The sequence below is a fragment of the Cryptotermes secundus genome, unplaced genomic scaffold, assembly GCF_002891405.2.
Source record: "Cryptotermes secundus unplaced genomic scaffold, Csec_1.0 scaffold2757, whole genome shotgun sequence".
Lineage (NCBI taxonomy): Eukaryota > Metazoa > Arthropoda > Insecta > Blattodea > Kalotermitidae > Cryptotermes > Cryptotermes secundus.
The window spans coordinates 279894-299786 of NW_019733375.1; the positions used below are offsets into that span (position 1 = coordinate 279894).

The 19893-nt window shown below is 44.5% G+C and overlaps 1 protein-coding gene across 3 annotated transcripts in view; it reads left to right on the forward strand.

Annotated features, from left to right (window-relative positions):
- Positions 1-3084: 3084 nt before the first annotated feature.
- Positions 3085-19893, forward strand: part of LOC111868148 — a 65439-nt gene continuing 48630 nt past the window's right edge. Inside the window, exons 1-2 of one of the 3 annotated variants that reach the window (XM_033752944.1) lie at positions 3085-3273; positions 12496-15473. In XM_033752944.1, coding sequence (XP_033608835.1) covers positions 12896-15473 — 2578 coding nt within the window. In that variant the 5' untranslated portion in view covers positions 3085-3273; positions 12496-12895. Of the gene's footprint in view, positions 3289-12495; positions 15474-19893 lie in introns of all 3 variants that reach the window. The other 2 variants (XM_033752943.1, XM_023858572.2) reach the window with 2 other exon arrangements.

Genomic DNA, 19893 nt, shown 5'->3' on the forward strand with positions numbered 1-19893 from the left:
ATGAGGGAGTTACACCTCAGCAGACGCCTGAACTCCTCAGGGGGGTTTCTCGTCGCTGTTCACTAAACACGTATATATTGGTGTAACACGTTGAAAATTAATGGGAACATTTACTTGCTACATATAAAAAAAGGGTAAAAAGTATCCATGTAACAGGCTGTGGGGGCCCATAGTGTTGTGAGACGTCGAGGCTCCCACATTTTCTAGAGAAACGGCTCACAGACGGCGGTGATGTTGTCAGTCTTATGCCCCGGCCGCCCTTTACCCCCAGGAAGATTCCTGGTACTCATTTCTGTTAGAGGCTGAGTCTACCGCAGGGCCATAGTGCGGCTGGAAGGGTCACGTCTATTGAAAAAAATCCAATGACTTCGTCTAGAATCGAACCCGCGACCTTCCGGCTTGCAGCATAGTGCCTCAACCAACTACGCTACGGCGTGCCTGCAGTAATTTAGACGGACGGAAGGGGGTTAAAGTGTATAAGCTTCTGGCCATACTTTCCAGACGGTCACGAGCCGCCACTGCCGGCTACAGATTAATTGTATGCGGTTTTATTTGCTTTAATGTCAATGTCTGGCGATGCAAGAGCAACTGTCTTTTTTCATAGCTTGGGAGCGTCGTTAAATAATTGACAAGACGAAAGATGTACACAGAGGAGTGTGCTGGTAGAGATGTGCATTCATATTCGGAAGGGGCTGGGCTCGAATCTGGTCTGGACATTGGCTATCCTGAATGCGAGTTTCCTTCAAGACAGCTATCGGAACAGTAACTCGATTATGCCAGGAGCGCTTCCTTCCGCATCCGTTCCAATTCATCATCACCCTGCCATATAGTAGCTTCTGACAGCGTCCGAAAAGGGCCAGAAAATGTCGCGGGGTTCAGTAAGGCGATCCTGGTTCTCTGTGGGACCCGCGGAAGGACCTGCAGGCGGATGCAGAGCCAGCAGGAAGCACATTCTGTGATTCCGGAAGGCGGATGTAGATTTGATGATTATGAACTACTTTTTTCCGGCGAGTCGCCCACAGGATCAGGCAGTTTCGGAGCATTGACACACGGCTTTTCCACGGAATAGGGGCACGGGGCATGCGATAGCTTAGTTCGTTGAGGCAATATGCTGCAAGTTGTAAGGTCGCGCGTTCAATTCCCGTTGAGGTAACTGGCTTCTTTAAATTTACTAATCATTCCATCCGCGCTATGGCCCTGGGATCAACTCAGCCTCTAACAGAAATGTGTACCAGGAATCTTCCTGGGGGTTAAGGGCGAAGGACACGTAAGGCTGACAAACTTACCGCCATCTGTGAGCCGAGTGTCTAGATAAAATGTGGGAGCCTCGACGTCTCACAAACCTATGGGCCTCATATATATATATATATATATATATATATAGTTATGTTAAACCACAACGAATGTATATTCGTTTTTAATGTTTGCAATTAAACCTTTACTTTGCTACATGTTTTGGTTAAATAGGACCATCATCAGGCAGTTAATATGGAATATGTCTAGTCATTAAATTACTAATACCACTAGTGCAACGTGTCATATAGCAGAAATTTTGCCTCGAGTAGGTAATAAGTATTAGAATTAAGTATGTATATATATATATATATATTTGTCCCTGTGCTCAACGAATTTAAGCACTATGCCATGAAAGCGTATGGGGGAGTGGAGGTGTTATGACGCCAGAATGGGTGCGGTTTAGTGTACCTGTTCCAGCATATGTCCCTGGGGTAATGCCCCTCCAGAATCATAATAAAACACCTTTTTCTTTTCTAACCCAAAGAGAAGATAACATTTATTAACTGAACAAACTAACATAATTGGATTTGATTTGTTTCATTCTGGTCCGTCACGCTAATAATTACAAAGACAAAACAACTCCGTCCAGTGTGACTATTGAAGTTTTTACTACTTGAACTTAGCACCCTTACATGTTTCGGTCCCTATAGACCATCATCAGAGGGACATCGATAATTTTTTGGAAACTATCACAATGGGTTTTTTAAGTGTTAACATACATATACATACCCTGTTTGTAATGCACAATGTATACAAAATCCAACTTTCTCATAACTGCATCTGCTGTAGTTGTGAGAAAGTTGGATTGAACTGAAGCAAGAATAATTCAGGAATTCCGTGTGGAGGCGGGGTCGAATACCTCCACCGTTTCCCTGCGAGCCGTAGGAGGCGACGAAAAGGGAACCAAGTGCCTGGGGGTATAACTGGGCCACCCTGTTCCTGGGGACATAAATACGGGGGCCTGGTCCTCCAGGTTGGGGAAGTCTCGAATCTGATTCAGTAAAATGTGGTCACGAGTCCCATAGGACTCGGACCTGACAATGAGTGCGCTGGCGAGGACCAGCAGCAATTGTAAACGACAGCTCCATCCTCTCGTCAGAGACGATGTTACATTAGGACTATGAAACAGGTGTTCAGATGAAAAAAGGGGCTTCTCGCCAAGACAGACTGATTGGCGCTAAAACGACAGTCTGAAAGTAACTCTGACTCTGAAGAAGAGTCAGTTGGAAGAGAGCTTCCGTTCAGGGGAGAGTAGAGGCCGGAAACAGCCATTGTCAAAGCGGTTACCAGGCAACTAATAGTGGAGAGACTTAGCGTGATCTGTAGAGTGCGGAAAACAGCGATGGTTACAGGGGCTCTTTACCCGGGGGTAAAGTGGCTGGGACGTAAAGCTTACCACTCGCTTCCAACTAGCGCCGAGGTCAAGAATACGTGGATCTATACAGCCACTCCCCCACATATCTTAATGGCGTAGTGCTTAATTAGTCAAGTACAGATACAACTTTACCCTTTTATTATGTTGTGATATCTGACGCCGTAGAGTCTTGTAGAAGATTACCGAACTTACGGGGGAATGCACTGGCTCCATCTTGGGGTCGAAACTGGAAAGAAAGCAGCGAAAAATAAAATATGTTCGTTTCCTTGCTTGGCTCTCTATTCCACCTTGACGATGGTGGTATTATGTTGCTCCGAAGCGCAACATACTGGAAGCTAGTGCTGCTGAAGTTAACGTTTGTACATTCACCAATCAGGACGCAATGGGAACACAAATCTTATCAGCTCACTGTATAGGCAGCCGGGCCGATAGGCGCTGATAGGCCTCTGAACAGACGCGTGTCTCAAGTCAGTTGCTGCAAGATTGCCGGCGAATTAGGAGTCAAAGCCTTGACGTTGACAGAAAGTATCGGTCAGTGGGCGGAGCGGGGCCTTTGCTTTACACGACAACGCAGTTTTATTTGAGACTTAATCTGAAGGCTGGTAAGTGACAATCTGGTATGTAACACTCAAGTGCGAAATTTAAATTCGTATAGTGCCAAAGTGTCATTTTAGATTTCCAGAACTACTCTTTCAAGGTTAAAATACAGAGTATCTCTGGAGAAGAGGTCAGCATTCTGCGAGGTCACAGTGTCGGTCATTCTAAGCAAAAAGTGTATGTACGTATACGTGTGTCCTAGGCCGCGCCATAGCTCAAGCGGTTAGTCGCTGGCTTCCCACCTCGGCGGCCCGGATTCGATCCCGGGGTCTGGTCAAGTGGGATTTGTGGTGGACAAAGTGGCGCTGGGGTGAGTTTTCTCTTCATTCCACCAAATTCTCCATCATCATAATCACCCGGGGCAGGCTACAATAGGCCAATCAGTGGCCGCCGTGCCGAGTNTTTAATTCGGGTCTTTTGGGGAGTGCCGCATCTTGTTGCTGTCCCACGAATGCAAATTTGAAGTCATAAAAATAAGAGAAAAATTGTAATGGCTCCTAACAACATCTGTCATCCCAAGTTTTACGGCTACTAATTGGGTCTTAGTGGTAAGAGGAACTCACTCTCAAAATCGTATTGTGGTCCTTTATGTTATGATACCGTGTACTCTTGCAGATGGTTGTCAATACTTCGAAGGAAAATATTGCTTCAATTTTCAGGTTAAAAGTGGCATAATACACAAGGCGACGATATGAATCTTAACTTCCATGAATACCGTAAGTGGTACTCAAATTTAAATGTGTCTGCATTATAATGAGAATGTATTTGACAAATGAAGTCTCGGAACCCACTGAATGTTCTGATCACACCGAGACCGTTACTCAGTATCAATTGGTTCCTCTGTACTTCATGAAGGTCCTCATCTCTGTCTAACCCATCTGACAGGCTGAGCGGTAACAATATGTACACGCAACATGCATTTTCCCAAAGAATATGTTTGTATTCCGAATTGTTCTCAAAATACACAGGGACTATTTTCCGAAACAGCGTCAGTCACTGGTGTAATAAAGACTCAGCGAGTTTTATGTGACGCAGGAACTGAATTTGTGTATTTTAGATGGAATTTACTGGTTAATTTCCGCAGACAAATCTTACCACTGCAGAGGTTCACGAACAGTGAGCCTGTCTCTTTCTTCCCTAGTGCAGAGGACTCCGGATTAGCCGGGGCCAATAATCCGGTGACATTAGAAAGGTAGACTGGTGTGTCCAATGTGAAATTGCTTTTTAAGCAGGCACAAATACGAAACGAAGGGAGATATACACGTATTACTCGTTTTAACATGTATTTGGTGACTCGAGACGGCTTTCTTTGTTTAGTTTCTTCTTTTCATTGTGTAGAAACGGCATAGAAGCTCCCCAGAAACCCACACTCACCTATGTATATGTCGTTTATAAATCCCAAATAAGTAGTCAGTTGCAATATTCCTTTTACTGATTATTCTGGGTTCCCGGTTATCCGCGGAATTTGATCACCTACTCGCCCCGAGCAGCTGCAAGTCTACTGTATTTCCTTCAGGAACCGGAATAGCTCAGGTGTTATAGCGACTACCACGGGTTGGATGACCGAGGGTTTGGAGTTCGAGTCCCGGTAGGGTAAAAACTGTTCTCTTCCCCACGTTGTCCAGACCGGTCTAGGGGCCACCCAGCCTCCTACCCAATGGTTACCGGGTTCCCTTTCCCCGGGGGTAAAGCGACCGGGACGTGAAGTGCCGAGGTCTACTGCTACATATCCACTCTCCCACACGCCTTCATGGTGTAACGCCGGGGACCTGTTCCCATGACTCGTCAGCCGAAAGAGGGAGGGGATAGCAAAGTCTCGAAGTGCAGGGATGTGTTGCAGCAGTAAGACGGGCGGATGGGGCTGATTTTGATTTTAACCGGGCGACGGCTCCTGCAGAGTAAATCCCACCGCGTCAGGTGAACTTGCAGCTCTACCAAGTGCGCTTCGTTTCTGACCGGCGTCCCGACGTGTTACAAGCTCCTACAGCGGCATATCAGGAAACTGTACCCTTTCGAATCTCGGCTACGACACCGACTTGTGATTTCCCTTATTCTCGAGGCATATTCCGGGATAATACATCATGCAGGTCACTACCACTTCCTTCCAAATACTTACCAATTCATTATGCGAGGGAAAGTCAGTAAACAGGCCACAAATGCATATAAAACGTAAAATATATGAGATTCGAATCTGGAGAAAACATTCATTTCTCGACATATCCCCCAACAACACTGATACACTTGTCAGATTGCTTTAGCAATGCGGCGAAACCCGCGGCACCGAAGTCTTTTGATTGTTGTCTCAGCCACTTCCGCACTTCCATTTCAAACTCTTCCTCAACATTGAAACCTTTGCCACCCAGCTGTGAACTGTTTTACGCGACAAACACCACCGTAAACAGGAAACATTTTTTTTTATGAATATCCTTTGCATTGAGTCCTTTTGTTCACAAAAAAATAACGCACAACAACGCTGCTCTTCGGTAGTATACTGCTAAAGCACAGTCGCCATTTTGACTACTGAAACCAGTCTCTGAACATGAGCATGCACAGCTGCTACCTAGTGATACACATAGAGAACCTATTACATTCATTACAGCTGCTTTACTTCCATTTGTGACCTATTTACTGACTCTCCCACTTACCTAATCGTTAATGTCATAGGTGGTAAATGTGCTTCTATTTATTTGCACGACGCCGTAAAGATGGAGTCTATAATATCTAATGGTATATGAGTACCAGGAATTAATTTTTCTGGGGAGTAAAGCGCGGCCGGCGCGTAGGGCTGACAACTTTACCACCATCTTTGAACCGATTGTCTAGACAATGTGGGACCCTCAACGTCTCACAATCCTACGGGCCTTCACGGCCTGGTTCGGGGCTAGCTTTACTTACTTACTTTATGATGATTCATGAATTGAAAAGGTTTCGGAATTGATCGGTCAAAGTCCAAAAGAGATACTGTCCCTGAATTTTCCTACAATGACTGAGAAAGCCACGAAAAATCTCACAAATTATGGCCGAGGTTCGAACCGGGCACCGTACGATTACGAGTCTACAGCTGTACCACTACGTCAGTCTAGTCGGCGGATCTGATGAAGGAACATAATGGGATTATTCACGTGTTGCGTGCTTCAAGTGGCTTCTTTTCTGACAATACTTATTAGAATTAACCCTTTAAAGCACAGTGGTAACTATATACACCACTTCATTTGACATTCACAAAGTCTATATTTTGTCAACACAAAACATTTCTACTCTTCCATATAACAGAATAAATATATTTTATTCCTCACTAAACAGCTTTATCGGAGTGGTATTTGTAACGAAGCTGCAGCGTGTTTTCTGTATAGTAGTCACACTGTGTTAGCTTAATTTACTTACTTACGGAGCTGAGCCCTTCTTCAGGAGAAACCAAATCTTCAGCTACTCAAGAATTTCCCAGCATTTTATGGAACCCGAAGGTTCATTACCGTGTTCACAAGAGCCCTCCACTGGTCCCTATACTGAGCCAGACCAATCCAGTCCATACCACCCCATTCTATCTCTAAGATAAATTCTAATATTATCCACGCATCTACGTCTTGGTCTTCCAAGTGGTCTCTTTCCTTCTGGCTTTCCCACCAATATCCTATATGCATTCATTTTCTCTCCCATTCGTGCTACATTCCCTGCCCACCGCATCCTCCTTGACTTGATCATTCTAATTATACTTGGAGAAGAGTACAAGTTATGAAGCTCCTCATTATGTAGTTTTCTCCAACTTCCTGTCACTTCATCTCTCTTCTGTCGAAATATTCTCAACAGCCTGTTCTCAAACACCCTCAGTCTATGTTCCTCCCTTAATGTCAGAGACCAAGTTCCACACCCATACAGAACTACAGGCAAAATTATATTTTTGTATATTCTAATTTTTATGTTTTTGGACAGCAGACGAGAGGACAGAAGGGTCTGGACTGAATGGTAGCGAGCATTACTCGAGTCCATAGTGAAATGTATAGTCTCCTGCTGGTGCGATGCCACCTCCGGCCCATCTGACCTCCTGTACTACCGCTAAACCTAACTTATATTTTAAGATTTCTTCTGCCACTGCCCTGAGCGAACCTGCCCTATACAAACTTCTGACGTTCCAAGTGCTAAATCCCATGTCCATTTTCTTTAGCTTAGGTCGTTTATCCTAGGAATCCGTCCAGGTCAGAGGCTTCTTGAGAATTTTCGTAACAAAGTTATTTTTTACGATGAGGAGTTATTAGCCCCATGCCTAATCCCCACGCTGGAGGGCAACCCCTTGTAGGCTGTCCGCGAGTGCTTATTAAATACATTCGCAGCTTCCCTCCATATCTGGAGGGCGTCTCCTCCACCCGCAACCTGAGGACGCGCCATGCCGTGGTGACAAGGGACCCACCTAACAAGGAGCTTAATTTACTTATTTTTAAGAAACAGAAGTAGAGTTATGCGATCGCAATGCTCTCTGGGTATCCCCCTCTATCAACTTCTGATGGCTGAACCAGTCTCTTTTTGAATTTTGTATGCATGTCATGACACCTGAGCCCACCTCAAAGGAGTAGTTCATAGATGAGAAACAACACAAGCAATCTATTGACCGTAGATTTGTCTAGGTGTGCACCAAGATATACGTACAACGCGGTATGTAAGAGTTTTTGAGACGTTAGCAACATACGGTTGCGAAAACAAACGTGTTAAGAGTTCACAAATTCAGTTTCTGAATATAAATTACGCCATGACGCGTGGGTTGTGAGACTTGACAGATGTCCACATTCCCCGCCCCAACAGAAGGACAGCATGGCGATGCCATGTACAGTCACGGCTACTCGTCACGAACGAGGAGAAGCATTCTGAAGACAGATTTTGCGACACTACTTCCCAGAAGTGAAGTCCCTGTGTTAACGAGAGCTATACTGCGTGCTGAGTTTGCATCCCATCATTTTTTAAAGAATCTAGTAACTTTCTCATGATAACGTAACGGTTCACGTTGCTGTATTATTGTCACGTATACTATATGCGCCTACAGACGGGGTTATGATTGCTGACTCGATTTACTGACTACTTGAAGTTCATAACTACAAATTCCTACAACACTAACTTCATCTCTGCCCTTTATAAACTCACGCGAAGTCTTTTCCAGCCCACAGTTTCTTCCATATTAGTCGCCTGGCAACGGCTACTAACAGTGGCTAGTCCTCTGCTTCCGGAATCAAGTCCTCTCTGAACGGTGGCTCCCTTCCAACTGAACTATTCTTGTTTCAAATGCCCTCCTTATAACCCCATTGCACTGACCGAGTAGAAAACACCGTTTTGCAAAAGTACCTATATTGTTGTATGCGTATCAGTTGCCGCGGGAACGTGTTTACCGAGCCGTTGCCTAGAAACGGCTCTAGTATATTTATCTAGCGGTCGTTGCATAGTAACGGTTCTACACTGTAAATTATGATGACGCATTCTCAAATATGGTTTAGACACAACGTTGTAGCTATGTTGCTGTGTGTAGCTGACTTGGCTTACACCGTATCGCAGAGTTTTGATACATAAGTGATTTTGAAATTGACCTGTGAACTACAATGCCCGGCGAGTAATTCATGATGTCCAGTGATAATCATGACTATTGTTTTGATATTGTCCGCGATCCTGAGTCTCTTCAAACAAGAAGTGTTCGTGGTGACGAGTTATTATACAGGATGTCCCAGGAGGAAAGGCCAGTATTCTGGGAGGTCATAGTATCAGTCATTCTAAGCAAAAACTCTCTATGTACATGTGTCCTATTCCGAACGGTTTCAGAGATAGAGCTATTTCGCTGTACAGTTCCAAAACTGTTGTTAAGAAAGAGATATTGTGTACTGTTTGTAACACCGGTATTTATTGTTGAAGTGACAAAGTTGGTATACTCGTACTTTACCCAGTAAAATACATTTTCGAAAATTCCGCAGTCAGCATCAACGCACTTTGCAAGTCGTGTGAGGAGGACATGGCGTGTTGCTCGTCTGCACAGTGCGCAGTGTACCGGACAGTGAAACAGCTCTATCTCGTAAACCGTTCGGAAAAGGACACGTACATGTACACTATTTTGCTTAGAATGACCGATACTATGACCTCCCAGAATATCCTGTATAACGTCGACTGGCAGGATGGTTGGTGAATGATGTACTAGACAGGAGTTGGAAAGAATTGGTCAAAATACAATGACGGTATTTGCTTGGAGGGACTGAGGAAAACTGTAAAAAATCTGTCCGAAGAGGGGCCCGACCAAGATTCGAGCCGAGTACCTCCAAAGTATGAGTGTAGTGCGTCACCACTACACCGTTATGTTCACTGGCTTTAGTGTCTTTTTATCAGTACCAAAACCATAATGCCGGTATGTTATTTAAAATAGGCCACGGTAGTTTATTTCCAAATCTTTATCAGATTATCAATCACAACCTCCCATTAGACACTACTGATCTTGTTCAGCTGGATAAGCGTCGTTACAGAAGCTAACAAATACTCGTTCATAAATTATGCGAGAAATCGATTGTTATTCTTACTTCTGTTTTAGGTTGTATTCAGAATTTTATGTCATAAGTATAAACATAAAAGTACTAGCAGCTCAGCTTTGGTACTCACAATCCAATCATAAGGTCGAATATAGAGAAAAACTAGACAATGATGTAATGTAACTAAGGCCGTATTGCAACCCATGCAAACTTAACAGTCCCTATCTCATTTAAAGGACTCGACCAAATCCACTGCGCATTCTGTTGAGAGCGTCCAGGTCTACACACACGGACAGTAAACAGCAACAAGTTTGCCATGTTTCGGAGGAAGGTACTGGCTCCATCTTCATGGGCAAAGCATACGCCAAGCAAGTCAGAAAGCAGTAAAGTGAACCATTCTGCTTGCTGTTCGCCTCACTTGCTCACCGACCCTCAAGTTCGGGGCAGTGCGTTACTCCGAAAAATATTTTAAATTCTACCAGACTGCACGACGTCACTTCCCACGAGATAATGCTCATGAGGTAACGCCGTCTCAAGGCTGCATTTGAAGTGTCATTTGCGACAGAGATGCTTTGTTTGTTTGTTTGTTGGTAATTAACTGCTTGTAGTGAACTTCGGGCATTTGAGGACGACAATAACAAAGCAGATTAAACTCTGGGAATGCTTGCTACCATCCAGCTGAGACTTCCTTGTCTTCTCGTCTGCTATCCGAAAACATACAAAACTGCAATTTTGCCTGTGGTTCTGTATGGGTGTGAAACTTGGTCTCTCACATTACGGAAAGAGCACAGACTGAGGGCATTTCAGAACAGAGGTGCTGAGGAGAATATCTGGACCCAAGAGGGATGAAACAGTAAGAGGCTGCAGAAGACGAGCGTCATAGTGTGTACTCATTACATTTAAGTAGAGCGGTGAAGTCAAGGACGATGAGATGGGCAGTTCATGTAGCGTATATAGCGATAATGCACACAGGGTTTGGGTAGAAATAGCTGAAGGAGGAAAGTCACTGGGAAAACCTTGGTCTAGATTGGAATATATTATTAAAATGAATCTTAGGGAAAGAGGATGGGCTGTTGTGGACTGGATTCGTCTGGAGGAACCAGTGGTGGGTTCTTCTGAACACAGCAGTGACAGGTCAGGGATAAAATTTGGGGAATTCCTTGAGTAGCTGAGAATCCGTTGTATTCTCAGGAAGAATCCAGCTCCGTACAGTAAGTTAGTTAGTTACTTAGTTAGTTAGATAATGACTGGTTAGGGCAAGTAGACACGTGAAATACGATATGGTGACAGCTTACAAACACACACAATTATGTGTGAAAATTGTGGATATAATGACGACACGAGTTTTTGGGGTTATATTTGTTGTCTTCCATTTCCAGTGCACTGGAAGCGTACATGCATATGCAACCTAAACTCACCGCAGGCCATGTTTTACTTTCATCACATTAAAATACCGTTTATTTGCCCATTTTACGACGTTTTCAGTAGTTACGCTATGAAAACCAAAGGCCACGCTATCCCTGTAACAGGCCGTGGAGGCCCATAGGGTTGTGAGACGTCGAGGCTGCCACAGTTTCCAGACAGTCGGCTCACAGATGACGGCGAGGTTGTCAGCCTTACACGTTGGCCACCTTAAACCCCCCAAAAACATTCCTGGTAGTCATTTCTGTTAGAGGCTGTGCCGACCTCAGGCCCATAGTGAGGCTGGGTCAGATCAGTGCCGAATGGGAGGACGATAGATGAATGATGACTGTAAAGGGTTTGGAAGGTATTGACTGAGAATGTCCACTAGAAACCTCAATCAGGATTGACGGTGCCCGGCCAGGATTCGAACTCTACGTGTACGAGAACACAAACCAGACATTCATTTCTTAGGCCTACAGGAATCCATGGAGATGACCAAAATGTGTTCATGCGTGCAGGTCCTTGCGTCCCTTACAGTGTCCTCCAATAAAGCGGCCAGTTCAAGCGAGAACGCGGCTTGCGCGCATCAGGTTTTGAGCTCACTCTGACCAAACTGAATGCATAATTATGATGAAGATAAGTCTTTTTGAAAAGCTAGTAGTTTCTCATTTACTCAAGAAATTCTCAATATTTATGGGAGTGGAGGTTCCTTAACTTTTTAAAAAGAGCCCAACATTGGTCCCTAACCTTAGCCAGATGAATCCCGAACACAAACCCCCAGTGCCACTCATCTAGCATCCATCTCACTATTATCCACCCATATCCCGCCTAATTCTTCAAAGTGTTCTCTTTCTTTCGAGTGTCTCTATAAAAACTGCCTACGAATTCCTCTTCTCTCCCCCCATCCCCTGCCTGTTCACTTCATCCCCCTTGGGATCATCTGTCTAGAAATATTTTCGTTTTGAGATTTACACAGCAGTGGCTATAAGAGTCATAGCTGGTGGGATACAAAGCCGTATAGTCTAATGAAAGACAAAAGACGTTTCGGATCAATATAAAGCCTCCGTCTTAGGGGTCGAGGAGAAAGTTAAGCAAGAAACCAACCTGAAGCAGGCAGCAAGCACAGTTCTGCTAAGCAATGTTAAGCATGTTGTCTGCTTCTGCTGGTTTCATTGACTTAATCTTCGTCTCTGAAGATTGAGGCTGTATATTCCTGCGAAACATCTCTTGAAGTTCCCATTATGCAATTTTCCCCAGTCTCCTCTCACTTCCACGCAGGTACTGAATGTGCACCCGTGCATAAAGATGGTAATTGTATATCTGTATTTCTTCCAGTCTCCAATGGTCCTGAGAACAGCAGCAGGGGTTACAGAACATGGTCAAGAAGGCATCAGAGGTCAGAACTATAGTCCATTCTTATTTCGTAAAGGAAGATAAGGAGAAATGAGAAGACAAATGTTACATAACATTGCCGTTAGTGAGGAAGTACACTGTGTCGGGATAATATTCTGTTCAGAGGAAATTGATATTTACGGACTCTACAGCATGAACCGTAATCTTGCGTGTAGTGAGAGCACAAAGTGGCATAGCTAACAATGTGTAACTTAGTAGCTAGTACATACGTAGGACAAAACAGGAGCGAATATTCTACGTATAGAATATCTCACCAGAATTCAGTGAATATCTATGCTTTAATGAAACAGTGACAATTTTTAAGTGCTGGCAAAAGAAAGAGATGGTGGCATGTGAGAATAAGGCTCGAGAGTCTCCGATGCCCCTTTATTACGAATACTGCCATGGAAATTCGAACGGCGAAGTTCACAGGCCTCAGCCGATAGTGTGGTGCAGACTGGGGCCGGTTCCAGTGTTGAGCAAGTTTCCAGGCGGGCACCGAAGTGTGATAGGCTGCAGGCGTCATTCCGCGTTCCAGCCGGTCGCCACAAAAAGTCTCACGTCTGATCGGACAAGGCCATATCCATTGGAGTGGCGGTATAAGCCCGAAGCAGAGGAGAACACGCAGGTTACCTGGTGTTGTTCTGCTGGGACGAATTACAGATGCGCCATCGCTGTCACTGGAGTTGACAGATTTTGGGATTTGCATCTACGAAATCCGGGAAGAACTTATTTGGACAAAATATCACAAGGTGCTGAAAAGGATCAAGAACATGGTGGAAGGGAACATGAAGACGAGGGCGAAATTGGCTCTGGAGATTATGTTTCCTCACGTGACACCAACTCCCCAAAGTGTGATTTCAGAAGTGACGAAAGTTCAACCTGTATGTCACCTGTTCACGAGAGCATGAGACGTGCGACTCCTCAGTACAGATCAAGAACAGTGAAGTCCTCGTACATAAAGACTACATGCGGCTCGATACGGGACTTTCCAACGGCAGAACACGTTACTGAGAATAGGAATTCATTTGCTCAAAATAGCAAACAAATTCACGCGAGACCTGTATACATTTCAGAATTACCAAGGTCACAACCGCCCCCTAACATACATCATCGGAAAACAGAGTATAACAGACCCGAAAGTTTTTCTGAAAATGAGAGCATCTTGATAAACAAACCTACACCGCTTTTAGTGAGTTTGAAAGACGACGACAAGGAACGCTGGTTAAGGTCATCTTCGCCTCATAATATTGCGGAACATTTTTCTGGAGAACATGTGACACTTCCGACTGAGGATGACATAATCACTAAGAAAGGAGGCAATATGGCCGCAACAAGCATCTGTTTTATTACAGAACAGGGACGGAGAACATCCACTCTCTCGCCCAACACAGCCAATGAAGAGAATGCGAGAAATTCACCCATGGAAGCTACTTCTGACGAACGAACAACGGCGTTGTCGGCCATTATTGATGTCAGGGATTCAGTACAAGATGGCGCGACACCTAATACAACAGTTGACAATAACTCCAGCAGTAACGAAGCTGATTATCCTCATGAACTACGTCGCAGGCTAAAGGCATATGGCATGAAGCCTGCCGTTATTGCGAGAGATACGCCTAGAGGCGTTTCCACTGCCGTAGCAGTCAGTGCAACTGAGAGCTCTGACCTGCAAGAACGTACACGCAGCAAAGGGGCCAGGGGAAGGCAAGATGATGAAGGCATATTTATCTTAAAATATCCAGAAATCGGCGATAAACATCCTCTTTGTGAACAAAGTACATCTTCCATGCTACGTTCAGCCGCGAGAAACCACACTCGAATACGTAGCAAACAAACCTTCGAAGAAACAATTAGTTCGAAAGAGCAATACGCCCCTAACGAATACAGTACTCATATCGACGAAGAACAGCCCATTGAAGACAAGGGCGAATCTCCTCATAAGAGTTATCAATTGGAATATCACACTAAAATTGGAGACAAACAAAATCTTTTGGGTAGACGTGTTCTGCCGCACGCAAGTTCTCCTCTCCAGAATAATCCGATCGTCGACGAAGACATATTCGAATACAGAAGACGTGACTATCCTGGGAAGTGTTCACGTACGGTGAATCCTACACAAATCGGTGACCAACATAGTCTCGAAGATAGAGCCGACTTCCTTCAAAACCCCTGTCCAGTGGTAACGCACATCCAAAACGAAGACAAAAGAAGCTCTGAGGATTGCAACACGTACTTAAGGCCAAATATTCCTTCGGAAATCATAACAGAAATCGGTGACAGAGAGTTAATCAAAAATGAAGTTGTCCGAACCGAACCGAGTAGTCCCACGAAAAACCGAACGCAAACTGCGGACCAACAATTTACCCAAAGTCCTGCTGATTCTCTTCATAGCAGTTGTCCTCTAAAGGAACCACGGCAAAAAGATGCGCAGCAGCGCCACGAGGGTCAAAACATCTCTTTTCAGCGGAGCACTGTGCTAGTTCAACTGAGGGACTGGACACCTGGCGGCGAAGAAGTCTTCGTTCAACAAATGGGAGCTGCAAGTGAAACAAAGCTCGGTGCAGACGCACCTGGGCATTGCCTCTTCTCTGCTGAGGATACTGCATTGAGAAGTCGCGTGCTTGTTTTGCTCTGGGTCCTGTTGGGCGAGAGACGGCTGCGCGAGGTGGGCTATCCAGCAGAACCAGTGCATCGTATCCTTTGGCGTGCTGTGGATGTCTGCTGCTCAGTGGCTGGAGTCAAGAGCGCGGCTGCAGTGCCACTCAACGCAGACCACGATTGTGGCCTGGACATGCTGTGCTTTCGTGACCACACCCACCGTTTCCTGGAGGTCTGCGCCCCAACGCGTGAGCATTGGAAACAATTTGGCTGGGTGAGCCTCACAGTCGATGCCGTTGTGCGCAAGATCTACGATGAAGGTAAGTACTAGTCTCTTACTGTTATAATCTGTCGGGATGGAGTACTGATGCATTTCCAAAGGTTATTTCGCTCAAGATATGAAAACAATTGCAGAAAACCAATCTGGCATCTGTTTCAAGCAATGCTGTGGGCATTCACGAATTGCGTTAGTACAGGAGCTCATAAACCCAGTAGCAGAAATTCGAATTCCATGAAGGTGAACAGTTCTGGCGTAATTTTGACATAGATTCAAAGCCGTGAATTAAGGTTACAATAATTTTTAGTTATGTGAAGTGGTACTGTGTGATGCTTCGAATACTGAGCAGCATTTTACAGTTTACATTCCGATATATAGAGGCATCTGGTGGATAATGAAATAAACTGATTCAACCGCAATAATGAAATATATTATTGTTCCCCATGATATCTGTAACTATCCTTAATAATTTTGACAGCATGACGCGTATACCTGTGATTATATTCCAACAGGTATCATTTCCACGCTGGAAAAATTTTCAGATGAATGCTTGAAAACGATCTCTGCTGCTCATCGTACCGTTGATTTCCAAGAAGGTCTCGAAATCTATCCAAAAAGCACAGAAGGTTTTGTGAGTTCGGCTATGAACTCCCTTTTTGGTCATTTCTCTCCTTCCAAAAGCCGACTTTTCAGTCTAATTCCTTGCAGACCACAGAAAGAAAAAGAAGTTAATCCTTCGAGAACCATCCATCAGCCTTCCAGGTTTTATCCCTTATCAGGCACAGAGGTGGAGTGCGTTGGCTGCAATTCGCCATAGGACATTCGCTCTGTGGGCGGAGCCACTGAACCGAATCAGATTGGCAAATGCTCGAGAAGGTATTACGCTGATAAAAAAGCCTTATCAGGTGCAATGGCGCCGAGCTAATCAGCGATTTAACCACACCATCTTAAATATGTACACTGCATTGTGTAGATATATATATATCAACTGTGGGGGGCACGTGGTAGCGTAGTTGGTTGAGGCACTATGCTACAAGCCGGAAGGTCGCGGGTTCAAATCCCGATGAGGTAATTCGATTTTTTCAGTCAACAAAATCCTTCCAGCCGCACTATGGCCCTGGGGTCGACTTAGCCTCTAACAGAAATGAGTAACAGGAATATTTTTTAGATATTCTTGGGAAAAAAGGGCGGCCGGCGCGTAAGGCTGACAACCTTGCCGCCATCTGTGAGTCGATTGTCTAGAAAATGTGGGAACCTCAATATCTCACAACCCTATGGACCTCCACGGCCTGTTACAGGGATACCTTTACTTTTTTTTAATCCACTATGATTAAGTTTCGTGTAAACTCTGATTCTCACCGGGGAACAAGATTGTGATGCACGAGCAGAAATGAGTACCAGCAATCTTTCCCCAGGTGCAAAAGGCGGCCGGCGCGTAAGGTTGACAACCTCACCGCCATTTGTGAACCCACTGGCTAGAAAATGCGGGAAACTGATAGACAAATTTTCTAAACTCATGCAAAATAGCGGATCCGTTGTAATACTGTGCTCCAGTGCGTGCTGAATCCTGAAAATGTTCTCTGCTTTTTGTCGACCTCGAAGAAGGCAGTAAACAGACAGAAGTAAATGAATGGGCGACAAAATGCGTCAGGCTGCGTGCAGGCTATGTATGTGTATAGCTGTGCTTCCTCCCTTCAACTTTGTTCATCAACGCGGAACTTATCAAGGATGCTTTCGCAACAGTATCTCGACATGTTGCACTTCCTTAGTTCCGAGTTGGGTAGGATTGGTTGGACGCAGTGGCTCGTAACATATTGTCACACAATATGTGTGTGGCTGTAGACGGGGTTTGGATTGGTGAATGTATTTATTGACAACTTAAAAGTCGTAACTACAAATAGCTAACACTATTACTGATTTCCACACTTTACAAATCACTACACACTAAGTCTTCTCCAGCCTGGAGTATCTTCACTAGTCGTTTCCTGATAACAACTTCTAACAATGGCTATTCCTCCGCTTCTGTGCTCAAGTGTCGTACAGAACTGACTGCCAACTATCAACTGACTTGGTTGCCCCAACTCTCTTCTCTATAACTCCTCGGCACGGGCCGCTTAGACAACACCGTTCAGTCTTGTATGCTAATCGTTACTGCGGGAACGTGTTTACCAAGCCGTTGCCCAGAAAGGAGTCTGGTATAACCACCCATCCCACGATTGTTGCACAGCGACGCAACAATATTCATGGATCATGAAACTGGCGCGAACTTAGGATTTGCAAAAAGAAACGAAAATTTCCTTTTCTGCAGGAACTGAGGTTCTCACAGTGGTGATTATGAAGAGAATAGGAAGAACGCGTGTAGGATATTCGTGGGAAAACCAGAAGAAAAGAGACCACTAGGAAGACCAAGGCGGGAGTGGATAATATTAAAATGGATCTTAGAGAGCTAGGATAGGGTGGTATTGACTGGATTAATCTGGCTTAGGATAAGGACCAACGGAGGGCTCTTGTGAACACGGTAATGAACCTTCGGGTTCCACAAAATGTTGGGAAAGTCTTGAGCAGCTGCAGGACTGGCGGCTTCTCAAGAAAGGCTCAGCTCCAATGAAGTCAGTACATGCAGCATAGGGGAGCCAGTGCTTTCGTTATCTGGCGTCTTGAGTGCCGAGTGCGAATAAAATCGGCCCTACCATTCCGGCGCTAGCGAGAAGGGGTTAGAAAGGGGAGAGGTCGAAGTTAGCAGAAGAAGATGGAGTAAGTGCAGTTCGCTTGTGACATCAGTAGATCTGATGCCCTGGATCTGAAAAGGGAGTAACTGGGACTCGAGTTGGATTGGATCCCTCGTGCACGAGGCCAGCACACATCAGCCAATGAGTACTCTCGGTTTCCCTGCTCATGTGCATAAAATAAATACAACATCAACATGCCACGATTTGTAGGACTGCACGTCTGAAACTTTCGGAAGCAGGCTTTGTGAGTTCTGGCCCGGAACTTCCGGCTCTCATACATTAACATTATCACTGCTTAAAATATAGAGAAAAAATAACTTTTGGAAATAAATGAGCAACTACTTTCCTTTCACTTCATATTGATTATTTGATATGACACGGACCGCATAGGAAACCACCATGTACAACAGTTCTTCTATTGTCCGTGTGTATTCCTTGCAGCGGAAACAAGTTAGCCGTTGCCTATCAACGGCGGTCTCTTCCGGCTCCACTCGGCTTCCAGGCTTCATTTCACATTGCATTAAACATTTGTTAAGGAACACACACACACACACACACAGCAAGGTGATCTCACAACCCGTCTTTTATTTCTGAAAATAAGATTATACCAAAACAGGCGTAGGGAAATATTCCTTTGTAAGACAGCGAAGTTCTCTCTCCAGATATCTCTGCTGGATATTAGCCTCCCAATGTTGCAACGACCTTTCAGATTTCGATCAGTTATTATATACTGATCACTTGGATCGCGTCTACTATACTTTCCGCTACTTTCCCCTGTCGATAATAACGGACACTATTACGCAACTGCGTCAAGTCCTTCACGCCAATAAAATATATATGCAACGAGTAGAAGTCCTTTTTTCCGTCCGGTTGTCCTTAGGGCCTTCTCGATGGAACAAATGCTTCACTTTAGATTAAATAGCTGAGTAATATCAAGGGTGGCCGGTGGCCTAGAGGTAAGGTGTATGGTTTAGAAGTTATGTGGTCCGAAGACATGACTATTTTTGTGAAAAAAAGAATGTAAGAAATTTTTGCATATAGGAAGCAAGTGGTACTATATGAGGAAGGTGAAGGTAACAAATTTGTATAGATTTGGTGGTACGTGGGTAAGACATTGGCGAAGTATTGGGAAGGTACGGGGTTCAAGACCACGGTGTATTTTGTCAATAGAAATTGAAAAGTGAATAAATAAATACGATTTTTCTGCAGCTTTAAACCAAGTCGTATAATATAAGGACGATCGCAGGAAGCTGTAGTATAGATGTTCCCGTGGTCTAGCGGTAAGGCACCGGCGTTCTAAACATAAGGTTCGTGGTTCGAAAACACGAGTATTTTTGTAATGAGATTTTTATGGCATTATATAGCGACAGGTAACATAAGAGGCAGATTAAAGGTCGTAAATTTCCATGTCATCGGTGGCCTGTTGGTAAAACACCGGCGTAGTGAACAAGAGGTTTAAGGTTCGAGACCAAGTATAGTTTTGTGATTTAGAAAGTAAGTTAATTGATTTTTCTGGAATTATAACCGAAGATGTAGCTTAAGAGGAAGATAAAAGAAAATAAATTTCAGGGGTGCTGGTGGTCTAGGAGTAAGACATCAGCTTAGTGTTCAGAAGGTCCCGGGTTCAAAACCACTAGGATTTTTGTGGAAAAAAAATGGAAAGAAATCAAGAGATAGGGTAAAGGAGGAGGGAGAGATAGAGGGAGGGACCGGGGTGAGGGAAGATTTTTTTTT